The sequence below is a fragment of the Heptranchias perlo genome, unplaced genomic scaffold (assembly GCF_035084215.1).
Source record: "Heptranchias perlo isolate sHepPer1 unplaced genomic scaffold, sHepPer1.hap1 HAP1_SCAFFOLD_140, whole genome shotgun sequence".
Lineage (NCBI taxonomy): Eukaryota > Metazoa > Chordata > Chondrichthyes > Hexanchiformes > Hexanchidae > Heptranchias > Heptranchias perlo.
The window spans coordinates 178,453-194,848 of NW_027138646.1; the positions used below are offsets into that span (position 1 = coordinate 178,453).

At 47.5% G+C, this 16,396-nt stretch overlaps 1 protein-coding gene across 2 annotated transcripts in view; it reads right to left on the reverse strand.

Moving 5' to 3' along the window:
- Window positions 1-16,396, reverse strand: part of LOC137308833 (neutrophil cytosol factor 2-like) — a 95,898-nt gene that overhangs the window by 40,388 nt on the left and 39,114 nt on the right. For both annotated transcript variants that reach the window (XM_067977298.1, XM_067977297.1), the window contains exons 5-6: window positions 13,454-13,561; window positions 12,438-12,497 (exon numbers count right to left, since the gene is read on the reverse strand). In XM_067977298.1, the coding sequence (XP_067833399.1) occupies window positions 12,438-12,497; window positions 13,454-13,561 (168 nt within the window). The remainder of the gene's footprint in view (window positions 1-12,437; window positions 12,498-13,453; window positions 13,562-16,396) is intronic.

The following is a 16,396-nucleotide window of genomic DNA, read 5'->3' on the forward strand; positions in this document are numbered from 1 at the left end:
TTCTAGTAAATCTCTTCTGCACCCTCTCTAAGGCCTTCATAACCTTTCTAAAGTGTGGTGCCCAGAATTGGACACAATACTCCAGCTGAGACCTAACCAATTTATAAAGGTTTAGCATAACTTCCTTCCTTTTGTATTCTATGCCTCTATTAATAAAGCCCAGCATCCCATATGCCTTTTTAACAGCCTTCTCAACTTGTCCTGTCAACTTCAAAGATTTGTGCGCATACACCCCCAGGTCTCTCTGTTCCTGCACCCCCTTTAGAATTGTACTATTTAGTTTATATTGCCTCTCCTCATTCTTCCTCCCAAAATGTATCATTTCACACTCCTCTGCATTAAATTTCATCTCCCATGTGTCTGCCCATTTCACCAGTCTGTCTCTGTCCTCCTGAAGTCTGTTACTATCCTCCACATTGTTTACTACACTTCCGAGTTTCGTGTCATCTGCAATCTTTGAAACTATACCCTCTATACCCAAGTCCAGGTCATTAATATATATCAAAAAGAGCAGTGATCCTAATACTGACCCCTGGGGAACACCACTGTATACTTCCCTCCAGTCTGAAAAACAACCGTTCACCACTACTCTCTGCTTTCTGTCCCTTAGCCAATTTTGTATCCATGCTGCCACTGTCCCTTTAATCCCATGGGCTTTAATTTTGCTAACAAGTCTATTATGTGTCACTTTATCAAACGCCTTTTGAAAGTCCATATACACATCAACCGCACTGCCCTCATCGACACTCTCCATTACTTCATCAAAGAACTCAATCCAGTTAGTCAAACACCATTTTCCTTTAACAAATCCGTGCTGACTTTCATTTATTAGCCCAGACTTTTCCATGTGCCAATTAATTCTGTCCCTGATTATTGTCTCTAAAAGTTTCCTCACACCGATGTTAGGCTGACTGGCCTGTAATTGCCGGGTTTATCCCTCTCCCCTTTTTTGAACAGGGGTGTAACATTTCCAATCCTCCAGTCCTCCGGCATCGCCCCCATATCTAAGGAGGATTGGAAGATTGTAGCCAGAGCCTCCGCAATTTCCTCCCTTACTTCCCTCAGTGACCTAGGATGCATCCTATCCCGACCGGGTCACTTTTCTACTTTGAGTCCTGTCAATCTTTTGAGTACCTGCTCTTTATCTATTTTTATCCTATTCATTTATTACCTCAGGCTGCCTCCACAAGAAGATCTCCTTTTTTGTCCCAAATCAGTCCCACCCTTCCTTTGACTGCCCTTTTAATATTTATATGTTTATAAAAGTCTTTTGGATTCCCTTTTATGTTCGCTGCTAATCTATTCTCATACTCTCTCTTTGCCCTTCTTATTCCCTTTTTTAGATCTCCTCTTACTTTCAGTATTCAGCGTGGTTCTCTACTGTATTATGAACCTCACATTCACTATAAGCCTCCTTTTTCTGTTTCTTTTTAGTCTCTATATCTTTAGTCATCCAGGGAGTTCTAGCTTTGGATGCCCTTCCTTTCCCCCTCAAAGGAATGTGTCTACTCTGTACCCGAACATGAAGGCCTCCCATTGTTCAATTACCGTTTTGCCACCAATCTTTGATTCCAATCCACATAGAATCAAAGGATGGTTACAGTACAGAAGGTGGCCATTTGGCCCATCGAGCCTGTGCCGGCTCTTCGTAAGAGCAAAGATTACAACCTGGGCAAGATCCCTTTCTAACTCATTGAAATTAGCCCTCCTCCAGTTAAGTATTTTCACATTTGATTGTTCCTCGGCCTGTTCCATAACTATTCTAAACCTAATAATATGATCACTGTTCCCCAAATGCTCCCCCACTGAAACATGCTCCACCTTCCCCACTTCATCCCCAGAACCAGATCCAGCACTGTTTCCTTTCTCGTTGGGCTGGAAACACACTGGGTCAAGAAAGTTCTCTTGAACGCATTTCAGGAATTCCTCCCCCTCTTTGCCCTTTACACTGTTACTATCCCAGTGAATAATTGGGATAATTGAAGTCTCCCATTATCACTACTCTATCGTTCTTGCATCTTTCTATAATTTGCCTGAAAATTTGCTCCTCTATCTCCTTCCCACTATTTGGTGGCCCATAGTATACACCCAGTAGTGTGATAGATCCTTGGTTGTTCCTTAATTCTAACCAAATAGATTCTGTCTTTGACCCTCAACTACATCATCCCTTTCCAGTGCTAGAATCGTTTCTTTGATCAATACAGCCAATCCCCTCCTTACTTTCTTTCCCTATCTTTCCTGAATACCTTGTAGCCCGGAACATTAAGTTCCCAATCCTCCCCTTCTTTGAGCCAGGTCTCTGTTATTGCCACTATATCATAGTCCCATGTGGAGACTTGAGCCTATAGCTCACCAGCCTTATTTACCTCACTACGTGTATTTACACACATGCACTCTAAACTCATCTTAGACTGCCTCGCATTTTACCCCTGTCTGATCCCTCCTGTTTCTAAACTATTCTTTACTCTAGTGCTATTTGTCCCTCCCAGTCCTCTGGGAATCTTGTTTCTCCATTCTAAAGCTACATCCTGGTGCCCATCCCCCTGCCAAATTAGTTTAAACCCTCCCCCACAGCACTAGTGAATCTCCCCGTGAGGACATTGGTCCCGGCTCTGTTAAGGTGCAACCCGTCCATCTTGAACAGATCCCTCCTGCCCCAGAACTGGTCCCAATGCCCCAAGAGTCTGAATCCCTCTCTCCTGCACCATTTCTCCAGCCACGCATTAACCTGCCTTATCCTATTATTCCTATAATCACTAGCGTGTGGCACTGGGAGTAATCCAGGGATTATTACCTTTGAGGTTCTGCTTTCTAACTTCCTCCCCAGCTCCTGGAACTCTGACTGCAGGACCTCGACCCTTTCCTTTCCTATGTCATTGGTTCCCACATGGATCACGACTTCTGGCTGTTCCCCTCCACCCGCAGAATGTCCTGCACTCTCTCTGTGACGCTCTTTACCCTGGCACCAGGGAGGCAACACACTTTGCGGGACTCAGGAGGGAGGTTGTAGAAATGTCTGTCTATTCCCCCAACTATCGAATCCCCTATAACAACTGCATTTCTTTTGTCCCCCTGTGCAGCCGAGTCTTCCACGGTGCTGTGAATTTTGCTCCTGACTGCACTCCCCCGAGGTGTCATCACCCTCACTGGTATTCAATACCAGTTTGTGAGTGCCTCACTCCAGGGCACTCCTGCACTGCCTGCCTGTCCCTCCTAGTCTGTCTGGTGGTTACCCACTCCCTCTCCACCTGAACTCTCAGTAGCTGCGGGGTGACCACCTCCTGAAACGTGCTATCCACAAACCTCTCAGCTTCCTGTATGCACTGTAGTGACACCAGCCATCCCTCAATCTCAGAAGCTCTGAGCTCGAGCTCCGGCAGTTGGTGGCACTTCCTGGATATGTGGTTTTCCAGGTCGCACAAAATATTCTGGAGTTCTCACATGGCACAGGATGTGCATGTGACAGGCCCCAGCTGTCCTGCCATGTTGGCAAAAGTTATTTAAACAGTTTGTTTAGCTCTAAGGCACTTTACTGTTTATCTGACACGAAAACACGAACCACTAAAAAACACTAACCAATAAGGTTCACTCCTTTGGAGATTCACTGTCTTTCCCAACCTCTGTGCTCAAGCTCAGTTAGTTTATATTGCCTCTCTTTGTTCTTCCTCCCAAAATATATCACTTCTCAGCATTAAATTTCATCTACCATGTGTCTGCCCATTCCACCATCCTGTCTATATCCTCTTGAAGTCTATCACTGTCCTCCTCACTGTTTACTACCCTTCCAAGTTTTGTGTCGTCAGTAAACACCAACTGTTATCAGTGAGCAGGTTATGGGTGAGTTGATAATCGATGAGCTGGTTATGGGTGGGCTGGTTATGGTTATGGGTGGGCTGGTTATGGTTATGGGTGGGCTGGTTATGGTTATGGGTGAGCTGGTTATGGTTATGGGTGAGCTGGTTATGGTTATGGGTGAGCTGGTTATGGTTATGGGTGAGCTGGTTATCAGTGAGTAGATGTCACCTGATGCCACTATTGTTGACTCCTTCCATCACTTTCCTGTTTACTGGGAGGAGGTTGATAGGGCAGTAATTGGCCAATCAGGGCAGACCTGGGAACCTTGTGAGTTGTCAGGTAGATGCCAGTGTCAGTTGCTCTGGTGCCCTGGTCTTTAGGACCACAGCGGGATTCTGTCAGGACCCATAGCTTTGGTTATATGCAGTGCACTCAGCTGCTCCTTAACGTCACGAGGAATGAACCAAATCGGATGGATATGTTCAGGACGGGCCACTCACCTAACGATGGACACAGAGCGTCTGGCTCCTGTTAGTGGCCTGTGGATCCACCACATGCTCAGCTCGATGTCCAATCGTTGGCTGTGGGAGCTCTGCTATAGACTGCTGCTTTTGGTGTCGCAGGCAGGTCGCCACACTCCCCATTTCTGGGGGGCTCCTTCCATACCCGGGGGGCACTCCCTATTTAACAGGAATTAGTCTCACATCATGGATAACCTCGTCTGTCCCACTTGACAAGGTAGAGGACCTTTTCTTTGCTTCTTCCCTTTTATATTATTGGCTAGTCTTTCATCACATTCCCTTTTGACCTTTGCCACCTCCTCTTTCACCTCCCCTCCCCACCACACTTTCCATATTCCTCAGGATTTGCTTTGCTTTAGTGTTGTTAATTTCATTATATTGCTCCCTTTTAAGTTTTACTTTAGTTTTAATCTATTTGTTCACAAATCTCTGGGCTAGAAATTCGGTCATGTAGCGCCCGTTTTTCAGGCGCTACGCGGCCACCTGAGGTCCCAAAATGGCTTCTGGAATGCGCACGCACACTTCTTGCATGACGTGCGCCGGACGCCATCTTGGTAATGCGGTTCACACAAGCACAGATAACGAACGTCGGCAGCGTGTAAAGTGAGTATGCGTTAGACCAGTGTGCAAGGATGGTTTAAAGGGACAGATGCGATTTTGGCACTCAACGCTCCAGCCAACACACTGTATTAACTTGGACCTGCAGAACAATCTTAAGAGTGCCTGGAGGACCCCCACCAATGCTATTTAAAGGGACCATGCTGGATTCTTGCTTCTGGCTGGTGATGCATTTGTACCTGTTTTTGGAGGTCTCCTATACTTGAACACTGGGACTAGGGAACATAGGCTAAAAATTAGAGCTAGTTCATGCAATCGTGAAGATAGGAAACGCTTCTACACACAAAGGGTGGGAGAAGTTTGGAACTCTCTTCCGCAAACAGCAGTTGATGCGAGCTCAATTGTTAATTTTAAATCTGAGATTGATAGATTTCTGTTAACCAAGGATATTAAGGGATTTAGGGCAAGGGTGGGTATATGGTGTTAGGTTATAGATTAGCCATGATCTCATTGAATGGGGGAACAGGCTCGAGGGGCTGAATGCCACTGCCACTTACTGCCTCCTGTTACACGCCACCTTCTCCTGCAAGAAAGCAGAACGTGTGTCAGTGAGGGTCCTGTAGGATGTCTGGGTGATGTGCCTCTCACGGTTGAATAGCTGACAGTGCGTGTGACCTGTGAGTTGTGGGTGTGCGGCTTGCAACGGTGGCAATGTGTGAGGGTGAGAGGAAGCATCTGATCAGCGGAGTTGAGTTCTGATGGAAAGAGTTTGTTGGTATGTGGGTGATGGGGGTGTAGTGTGTGGAGCAGTGGATGCGGCCAGTGGTGTAGTTGGTAGGAGACGCCACTTGACAGTTGACCTCACTCACCTCGACCACTCGTGTCGAAGCATTGAACTTCTTCCTGTACTGCCTCCATGTTCATGATGCTGTGCGCCTGGCATTGACTTCATCCCCCGCTGCCTCCCACTGCCTCGGGAGCTTATGTCATAGAGTCATAGAGTTATACAGCACGGATAGAGGCCCTTCAGCCCATCGTGTCCGCGCCGGCCATCAGCCCTGTCTACTCTAATCCCATATTCCAGCATTTGGTCCGTAGCCTTGTATGCTATGGCATTTCAAGTGCTCATCCAAATGCTTCTTGAATGTTGTGAGGGTTCCTGCCTCCACAACCCTTTCAGGCAGTGAGTTCCAGACTCCAACCACCCTCTGGGTGAAAAAGTTCTTTCTCAAATCCCCTCTAAACCTCCCGCCTTTTACCTTGAATCTATGTCCCCTTGTTATAGGACCCTCAACGAAGGGAAAAAGCTCCTTAGTATCCATCCTATCTGTGCCCCTCATAATTTTGTACACCTCAATCATGTCCCCCCTCAGCCTCCTCTGCTCCAAGGAAAACAAACCCAATCTTCCCAGTCTCTCTTCATAGCTGAAGCGCTCCAGCCCTGGTAACATCCTGGTGAATCTCCTCTGCACCCTCTCCAAAGCGATCACATCCTTCCTGTAGTGTGGCGACCAGAACTGCACACAGTACTCCAGCTGTGGCCTAACCAGTGTTTTATACAGCTCCATCATAACCTCCTTGCTCTTATATTCTATGCCTCGGCTAATAAAGGCAAGTATCCCATATGCCTTCTTTACCACCTTATCTACCTGTTCCGCCGCCTTCAGGGATCTGTGAACTTGCACACCAAGATCCCTCTGACCCTCTGTCTTGCCTAGGGTCCTCCCATTCATTGTGTATTCCCTTGCCTTGTTAGTCCCTCCAAAGTGCATCACCTCGCACTTTTCCGGGTTAAATTCCATTTGCCACTGTTCCGCCCATCTGACCAACCCATCTATATCGTCCTGCAGACTGAGGCTATCCTCCTCGCTATTTACCACCCTACCAATTTTTGTATCATCAGCGAACTTACTGATCATACCTTTTACATTCATATCCAAGTCATTAATGTAGACCACAAACAGCAAGGGACCCAGCACCGATCCCTGTGGTACCCCACTGGCCACAGGCTTCCAGTCACAAAAACAACCTTCGACCATCACCCTCTGCCTTCTGCCACTAAGCCAGTTTTGTATCCAAAGTGCCAAGGCACCCTGGATTCCATGGGCTCGTACCTTCTTGACCAGTCTCCTGTGGGGGACTTTATCGAAGGCCTTACTGAAATCCATGTATACCACATCCACTGCGTTACCCTCATCCACACGCCTAGTCACCCCCTCAAAAAATTCAATCAAATTAGTCAGACATGATCTTCCCTTGACAAAGCCATGTTGACTATCCCTGATTAATCCTTGCTTCTCCAAGTGGAGACTAATTTTGTCCTTCAGAATTTTTTCCAATAATTTTCCTACCACTGATGTTAGGCTCACTGGCCTGTAGTTCCCCGGTTTTTCCCTACTCCCCTTCTTGAATAATGGTATTACATTAGCGGTTCTCCAGTCCTCTGGCACATCCCCTGTGGCCAGAGAGGTTCTGAATATATGTGTCAGAGCCCCCGCAATCTCCTCCTTTGCCTCACACAGTAGCCTGGGATACATTTCGTCCGGGCCTGGGGATTTATCCATTTTTAGGCCTGCTAAAACCGCCAATACCTCCTCCCGCTCGATGTTAATATGTTCGAGTATATCGCAGTCCCCCTGCCGTATTTCTATGTCTACATCGTCCTTCTCCATAGTGAAAACAGATGCAAAAAATTCATTTAGAACCCCTCCTACATCTGCCGGCTCCACACACAGATTGCCATTTTTGTCCCTAATGGGCCCTATTTTTTCCCTAGTCATCCTCTTACCCTTAATATACTTATAAAACATCTTAGGATTTTCCTTTATTTTGCTCGCCAGTGTTATTTCATGGCCCCTCCTTGATCTCCTAATTTCTTTTTTAAGTATCCCCCTGCACTTTTTGTACTCCTCTAGGGCTTCCTCCGTCTTTAGCCTTTTGTATCTGCCAAAAGCCCTCCTTTTTTTCCTAATCCATTCTCGTATATCCCCTGACATCCAAGGTTCCCTGGAGTTCTTGGAACCACCCTTGACCTTTACGGGAACATGTTGCCATTGTATGGTCTCAATCTCCCTTCTGAAAGACTCCCATTGCTCCGATGCGGATTTTCCTACAAGCAGCTGATCCCAGTCCATTTTGGCCAGATCCTGCCTTATCCTATTCAAATCGGCCTTCCCCCAATTTAGAACCTTTATTTCCGGCCCCTCCCTGTCCTTTTCCAAATTATGGTCACTGTCACCAAAGTGCTCACCTACTAGCACTTCTTCCACTTGGCCGGCCACATTCCCTAGAATTAGGTCCAGTACCGCCCCCTCTCTTGTAGGACTTTCTACATGCTGGCTCAAAAAGCTCTCCTGGATGCACGTTAAGAATTTTGTACCCTCTAAGCCTTTTACACTCTGAGTATCCCAGTTAATATTGGGGAAGTTGAAATCCCCCACTATTATTACCCTATCATTTGCACAATTTTCTGAGATTTGCCTACATATCTGTTCCTCTATCTCCCCCTGACTGTTTGGGGGCCTATAGTACACTCCCATCAAAGTGCTTGCCCCCTTTTTGTTTTTAAGCTCCACCCATATGGCCTCATTAGAGGAACCTGCTAATATATCATCCCTCCTTATGGCAGTAATTGATTCTTTAATTAATATTGCGACCCCCCCTCCTCTTATACCTCCCCCTCTGTCTCGCCTGAAGATTCTGTCTGGAGGGCCTCTTGCTCCCACCCACCCCTCCCCCACCGCGGATATAGGATGTCCCTCCTTCTATCCATCTCTTGCACCAAGGTCTCTAGTGCATCATCAGAGAACCTTGGTGCATGCACTCTCACAGACCTGGTACCAACTCAGATCGGTAGATTGGTGAGGTCTGGTGTGCAGATTAGAGGATGTGGGATTTAGTAGTGCGCAACCTTTATTCAATGTTTTAACATCACTCAATAGTTTGTAAACGTAGGGATGGGACCTGCATCTGTGTTTTACGTGTGCGATGTCTGATCTCCGTTCAGACTCCATGCAGACTAGTTTCTTATATTTTGCACATAAGAGGTGCAGGTTGCCTTTAAGAGGTGCGAGCAACTCACGCGATATCTGGGCACCCCCCCCCAACCCCGGCTGGTGAGAATGTGGCAGACAGGCCTGGCTGCTGCGTGACAATCAGGTAAATGAGGCGGCAGCATGAATCTCACGTGCTGCCTGCATCAGAACCACCGTGTGCGGGCTAATTGCACACCGCGATGCCTGCGCCCGGATTCAGGGGTTAACCAATTTAACCCCCAATATATTTTAATGCACCCCCTTTTTACCGGATAGGAATATATTTATTTCACTCTCACCATCTCCTATTTGAAGATTCAGCACTGTTAATCCATCAACCTGTTTCTAACTTTTCTGCCCTTCCTATCTCACTGAATTTGCCCTTTCCAGTTCTGCATCCTAATCTTTGTCTCTCCATCCTGCTTTTCTGTTCTTGTGTTGAACGTGCCGTGGTCACCATTTCCCAATTGTTCTCCTATTTCCATCTGTTATTTGCCCCACTTCATTTCCCAGAACCAAATGAATCAACGGTCCTTGTTGGACTAGAAATGTACTGATAAGAACATAAGAAATAGGAGCAGGAGTAGGCCAATCGGCCCCTCGAGCCTGCTCCGCCATTCAATAAGATCATGGCTGATCTTCTACCTCAAATCTAAAGAACACAAGAAGTAGGAGCAGGACCCGGCCACTCAGCCCCTGGGCCCTCTCCGCCACCCACAGGGCATTGACTGATCCGAACTCAGCTTCATGTCCAATTTCCTGCCCGCTCCCCGTAACCCCTAATTCCCTTTACTTCTAGGAAACTGTCGATTTCTGTTTTAAATTTATTTAATGATGTAGCTTCCACAGCTTCCTGGGGCAGCAAATTCCACAGACCTACTACCCTCTGAGTGAAGAAGTTTCTCCTCATCTCAGTTTTGAAAGAGCAGCCCCTTATTCTAAGATTATGCCCCCTAGTTCTAGTTTCACCCATCTTTGGGAACATCCTTACCGCATCCACCCGATCAAGCCCCTTCACAATCTTATATGTTTCAATAAGATCGCCTCTCATTCTTCTGAACTCCAGTGAGTAGAGTCCCAATCTACTCAACCTCTCCTCATATGTCCGCCCCCTCATCCCCGGGATTAACCGAGTGAACCTTCTTTGTACTGCCTCGAGAGCAAGTATGTCTTTTCTCAAGTATGGACACCAAAACTGTATGCAGTATTCCAGGTGCGATCTCACCAATACCTTATATAACTGCAGCAATACCTCCCTGTTTTTATATTCTATCCCTCTAGCAATAAAAGCCAACATTCCATTGGCCTTCTTGATCACCTGCTGCACCTGCATACTAACTTTTTGATTTTCTTGCACTCGGACCCCCAGATCCCTTTGTACTGCAGTACTTTCCAGTTTCTCGCCATTAAGATAATAACTTGCTCTCTGATTTTTCCTGCCAAAGTGCATAACCTCACATTTTCCAATATTGTATTGCATCTGCCAAATCGCCGCCCACTCACCCAGCCTGTCTATATCCCCTTGTAGGTTTTTTATGTCCTCCTCACTCTCTACTTTCCCTCCTATCTTTGTATCCTGGCTCGGTACTGAAGAGTGCTCCTCACTCTCACCACATCCATTACCTTCATTCCAGTCTACCTGTGGATAGTTAAAATTACCCAGTATTATTTCCCTGTTCTTCTTACATATCTCTCTGAACTCTCTGTACATCTCCCTCCATCACATCTCAGCGGTGGCCTGTCATTCACACCCAGAACTGTTCCTTTCCCCTTCCTATCCATGTGGATTCTGTCCTAACACATCCCTCTTGGACATCCTTACATTCTAACGCTGTGATAGAATCCTTCACAAGCATTGTCACCCACCCACTTTGTTCCTGCTCTATCCCTCCCGAACACTTTATAACCAGGAATATCGAGCTCCCAGTCCTGCCCGGCCCTAACACTCAGCTGTAAATACTATTACATTCTTTTGTGTTTATAGCTCACCAATTTTATTCAAAATTCTGTGCGAATTTACACAGATACAACTCAAAGCTCGCTCTGTCCGTTTCACAATCTTACGCATTTTCTCCCTCCTCTTTTTCATTGCTTTTTTCTTCCTTTTCCACACTCCTTGTCTCTTTCCCTTTTCTTTCTCCATCTCCTGTTTTCCCTTCCACTGCCCTGTTAGTTTAAAACCTCCAATGCATCATTATTTATTCTCCCAGAGAACGCATTGGTCCCAGTCTTGTTCAGGTAAAACCCATCCACTCAGTACAGACCATTCTTCCCCAGACCTGGTCACAGTGTCCCAGAAACCACAGCTGGATGGAAATCCAGTGAATGATGTCATCCCCACAACTCTGCACAGAAGGGATAGCAAAAGAAGCACCCTCCATCACTCTCTCCATCACTCTCCCCTCCACCATTACTCTCTCCATCACTCTCCCCTCCACCATCACTCTCTCCCGTCTCCTCTCTCCCCTCTCCCGTCACCTCCCTCCCCTCTCCTCTCCTCTCTCCCGTCACCTCCCTCCCCTCTCCTCTCTCCCGTCACCTCACTCCCCTCCCCTCTCTCTCGTCACCTCCCTCCCCTCCCTTCTCCTCTCCTCTGTCACCTCCCTCCCCTCTCCTCTCCTCTCTCCCATCACCTCCCTCCCCTCTCCTCTCCTCTCTCCCGTCACCTCCCTCCCCTCTCCTCTCCTCTCTCCCGTCACCTCCCTCCCCTCTCCTCTCTCCCGTCACCTCCCTCCCCTCTCCTCTCCTCTCTCCCGTCACCTCACTCCCCTCCCCTCTCTCCCGTCACCTCCCTCCCCTCCCCTCTCCTCTCCTCTCCTCTGTCACCTCCCTCCCCTCTCCTCTCCTCTCTCCCGTCACCTCCCTCCCCTCTCCTCTCCTCTCCTCTCTCCCGTCACCTCCCTCCCCTCTCCTCTCTCCCGTCACCTCCCTCCCCTCTCCTCTCCTCTCTCCCGTCACCTCCCTCCCCTCTCCTCTCTCCCGTCACCTCCCTCCCCTCTCCTCTCCTCTCTCCCGTCACCTCACTCCCCTCCCCTCTCTCCCGTCACCTCCCTCCCCTCCCCTCTCCTCTCCTCTCCTCTGTCACCTCCCTCCCCTCTCCTCTCCTCTCTCCCGTCACCTCCCTCCCCTCTCCTCTCCTCTCCTCTCTCCCGTCACCTCCCTCCCCTCTCCTCTCCTCTCTCCCGTCACCTCCCTCCCCTCTCCTCTCTCCCGTCACCTCCCTCCCCTCTCCTCTCTCCCGTCACCTCCCTCCCCTCTCCTCTCCTCTCTCCCGTCACCTCCCTCCCCTCTCCTCTCCTCTCTCCCGTCACCTCCCTCCCCTCTCCTCTCTCCCGTCACCTCCCTCCCCTCTCCTCTCCTCTCTCCCGTCACCTCCCTCCCCTCTCCCGTCACCCCCCCTCCTCTCCCGTCACCTCTCTCCCCTATCCCGTCACCTCCCTCTCCTCTCTCCCGTCACCCCCCCCTCCCCTCCCCCCCTCCCCCTCCCTCCCCCCCCCCCGATGATTGCCAGTTGTACAGACAGACCTACCATTGGGCGGAGTGGTCCGAATCCAGCGAAGTGGTCGTTTGGGACAATGGAGGAGATCACCTGGAGACACAGAGCAGAGAAAGTCAGCTGCAAACCGGCACCGTACAACCATTAAACTGCAGCATCCCCCGCCTTTCTGCTGGTTCACTTTAAAACGGAGCCGAGGCTGGACACCGGTCCAATCCTCTGCTGTTTAAATCCCACTGTAAACAATTTTACAACACCAAGTTATAGTCCAGCAATTTTATTTTAAATTCACAAGCTTTCGGAGGCTTCCTCCTTCGTCAGGTGAACGATGTGAAAATCACCTGACGAAGGAGGAAGCCTCCGAAAGCTTGTGAATTTAAAATAAAATTGCTGGACTATAACTTGGTGTTGTAAAATTGTTTACAATTGTCAACCCCAGTCCATCACCGGCATCTCCACATCATAAATCCCACTGGACACAGGCCACCACCCCTCACTGGCCGCTCGGGTGGGGAGGAGGCGATCGATTGGTGGAACCTTGGCTGGGGGGATCTCAGCTCTCTCACTGACTTGGGACCATGGGGAGAACTCCAGAACAGATAGTGTGAGAGAGAGGGAGAGAGAGAGAGAGGCAGGCATGCACAGAGAGAGAGAGAGAGAGAGAGAGAGGCAGGCATGCACAGAGAGAGAGAGAGAGAGAGAGAGAGAGAGAGAGAGAGAGAGGCAGGCATGCACAGAGAGAGAGAGAGAGAGAGAGAGAGAAGAGAGAGAGAGAGGCAGGCATGCACAGAGAGAGAGAGAGTGAGAGTGAGAGAGTGTGAGTGAGTGAGTGAGTGAGTGAGAGAGAGACCCGAGCAATGTGGAGACACAGAGAGAATTATCTGTAAATGTATCACATGATGGAGTGAATTGGAGAAATATAATTGGCTTCCTATTACAAGTAACTGAGCTTGATTTACTAGGACAGTGCCCAGTATGGCACGGGCCAATTACCAGCTTCCACCAGCAGCTACTTCCCCCAGTCACAGCTCCCCAAAGCCACCTGTTACCTTGGGTGTTCCCAGGAAGTCTTTCAGATCCAGCTCCTCCACCTCGTGTTTGCGAGGCCTGAACACGATCCCCTCGGGAACATCAACTGGGTCAAAGGTGATCCTGTTCTGAAAAAACAAAACAAACTTCAATCAATATATTAGCAGGTAAAATCAAGGAAAACCCAAAGATGTTTTATAAATACATAAAGAGCAAGAGGATAACTAAGGAAAGAGTCGGGCCTATTAGAGACCAAAAAGATAAACTATGTGTGGAGGCGGGAGATGTGGGTATGGTTCTTAATGAATACTTTGCATCTGTCTTCACAAAAGAGGGGGATGATGCAGGGATTGTAGGAGGAGGAGTGTGAAATATTGGATGGGATAAACAGTGAGAGAGGAAATATTAAGGGGATTAGCATCTTGGAAAGTGGATAAATCACCAGGGCCAGATGAAATGTATCCCAGGCTGTTAAAAGAAACATGGAAGACGACACAAAAAACCTCCCAGAAATACGAGAGAACCAAGGGTCTGGCAAGAATGAGGAACTGAAGGAAATTAGTATTAGTAAAAAAATAATAGAGAAATTAATGGGATTGAAAGTCGATAAATCCCAAGGACCTGATGATCTACATCCCAGGGTTTTGAGAGGTGGCTATAGATATAGTGGATACATTGGTTGTCATCTTCCAAAATTCTATAGATTCTGGAACAGTTCCTGCGGATTGGAGGGTAGCAAATGTAACCACACTATTTAAGAAAGGAGGGAGAGAGAAAACAGGGAAATACAGACCTGTTAGCCTGACATCAGTAGTAGGGAAAATGCTAGAATCTATTATAAAGGATGTGATAACAGGAAACCTAGAAAATAATAATAGGATTTGGCAGAGTCAACTTGGATTTATGAAAGGGAAATCATGTTTGACAAACCTATTGGAGTTCTTTGAGGATGTAACTAGTAGAATAGATAAGGGGGAACCAGTGGATGTGGTGTTTTTGGATTTTCAGAAGGCTTTTGATAAGGTCCCACACAGGAGGCTGGTGAACAAAGTTCGAGCACATGGAATTGGGGATAATATACTGGCATGGGTTGTGAATTGGTTAACAGACAGAAAACAGAGAGTAGGAATAAGAGAGGTTGGCAGACTGTGACCAGTGGGGTATCGCAGGGATCGGAGCTTGGGCCTCAGCTATTCACACACTATATCAATGATTTGGATGAGGGGACCAAATGAAATATTTCCAAATTTGCTGATGACACAAAACTAGGTGGGAATGAGAAAGAAGGTCTAAGATAGGTTTACAGTGCGTGTGTGTAAATGCACAAAGTGTGGTAAATAAGGTTGGTGAGCTGCAGGTGCAAATAGCCACATGGGAATATGATATCATGGCAATAACAGAGACCTGGCTCAAAAAAGGGCAGGATTGGGTACTAAATATTCCTGAACACAAGGTGTTCAGGAAAGATAGGAGGGGTGGGGGTGGCAGTATTGATTAAGGAGAATATTGCAGTGCGGGAGAGAGAGGATGTCCTGGAGGGGTCAAGGACAGAATCTATTTGGTTAGAGTTAAGAAACAATAGAGTTGCCATTACACGACTGGGTGTATTCTATAGGCCACCAACCAGTGGGAAGGATATAGAGGAGCAAATTTGCAGGGAAATTACAGAGAGGTGCAGAAGCCATAGAATATTGATAATGGGGGACTTCAACTATCCGAATATAGACTGGGATAATAATAATAATATAAGGGACATAGAGGGGGAAGAATTTCTGAAGTGTGTTCAGGAGAACTTCCTTGACCAGTACATTTCTGGCCCAATGAGGAAGGAGGCATTGCTGGATCTGGTTCTGGGGAATGAGATGGGCCAAGTGGAGAAAGTGTCAGTGGGGGAGCATTTAGGGAACAGTGATCATAGGTTTAGAATAGCGATGGAAAAGGACACAGGCCGCTCTAAAGTAAGAATACGCAATTGGAGGAGGGCCAATTTCAGGGGGTTGAGAATTGATCTGGCCCGAGTAAATTGGAATCAAAGATTGGCAGACAAAACTGTAATTGAACAACAGGCGGCCTTTAAAGAGGAGATGGTTCGGGTACAGTCTAGGTACATTCCCACGAGGGAGAAAGGTAGGGCAACTAAAGCCAGAGCTCCCTGGATGACAAATGAGATAAAGAGTAAGATGAAGCGGAAAAAGGGGCGTATGACAGATGTCAGGTTGATAATACAAGTGAGGCTGAATATAGAAAGTTCAGAGAGGAAGTGAAAAAAGTAAGAGGGGCAAAGGGAGAGTATGAGAATAGACTGGCAGCCAACATAAAAGGGAATCCAAAAGTCTTCTACAGGAATATAAATAGTAAACGGGTAGTAAGAGGAGGGGTGGGGCCGATTAGGGACCAAAAAGGAGATCTACTCATGGAGGTAGAGGGCATGGCTGAGGCACTAAATGAGTACTTTGCATCTGTCTTTACCAAGGAAGAAGATGCTGCCAGAGTCTCAGTAAAGGAAGATGTTTGAGCTACTGGATGGGCTAAAAATTGATAAAGAAGTACTTGAAAGGCTAGCTGTACTTAAAGTAGATAAGTCACCCGGTCCAGATGGGATGCATCCTAGGTTGCTGAGGAAAGTCAGGGTGGAAATTGCGGAGGTACTGGCCATAATCTTCCAAACATCCGTAGATACAGGGGTGGTGCCAGAGGACTGGAGAATTGCAAATGTTACACCCTTGTTCAAAAATGGTTGTAAGGATAAACCCAGCAACTACAGGCCAGTCAGTTTAACCTCAGTAGCAACATGGATACAGAATTGGCTAAGGGACAGGAAACAGAGAGTAGTGGTGAGCAGTTGTTTTTCAGACTGGAGGGAGGTGTACAGTGGTGTTCTCCAGGGGTCAGTGCTGGGACCACTGCTTTTCTTAATATATCTAGATATTAATGACTTGGACTTGGGTGTACAGGGCACAATT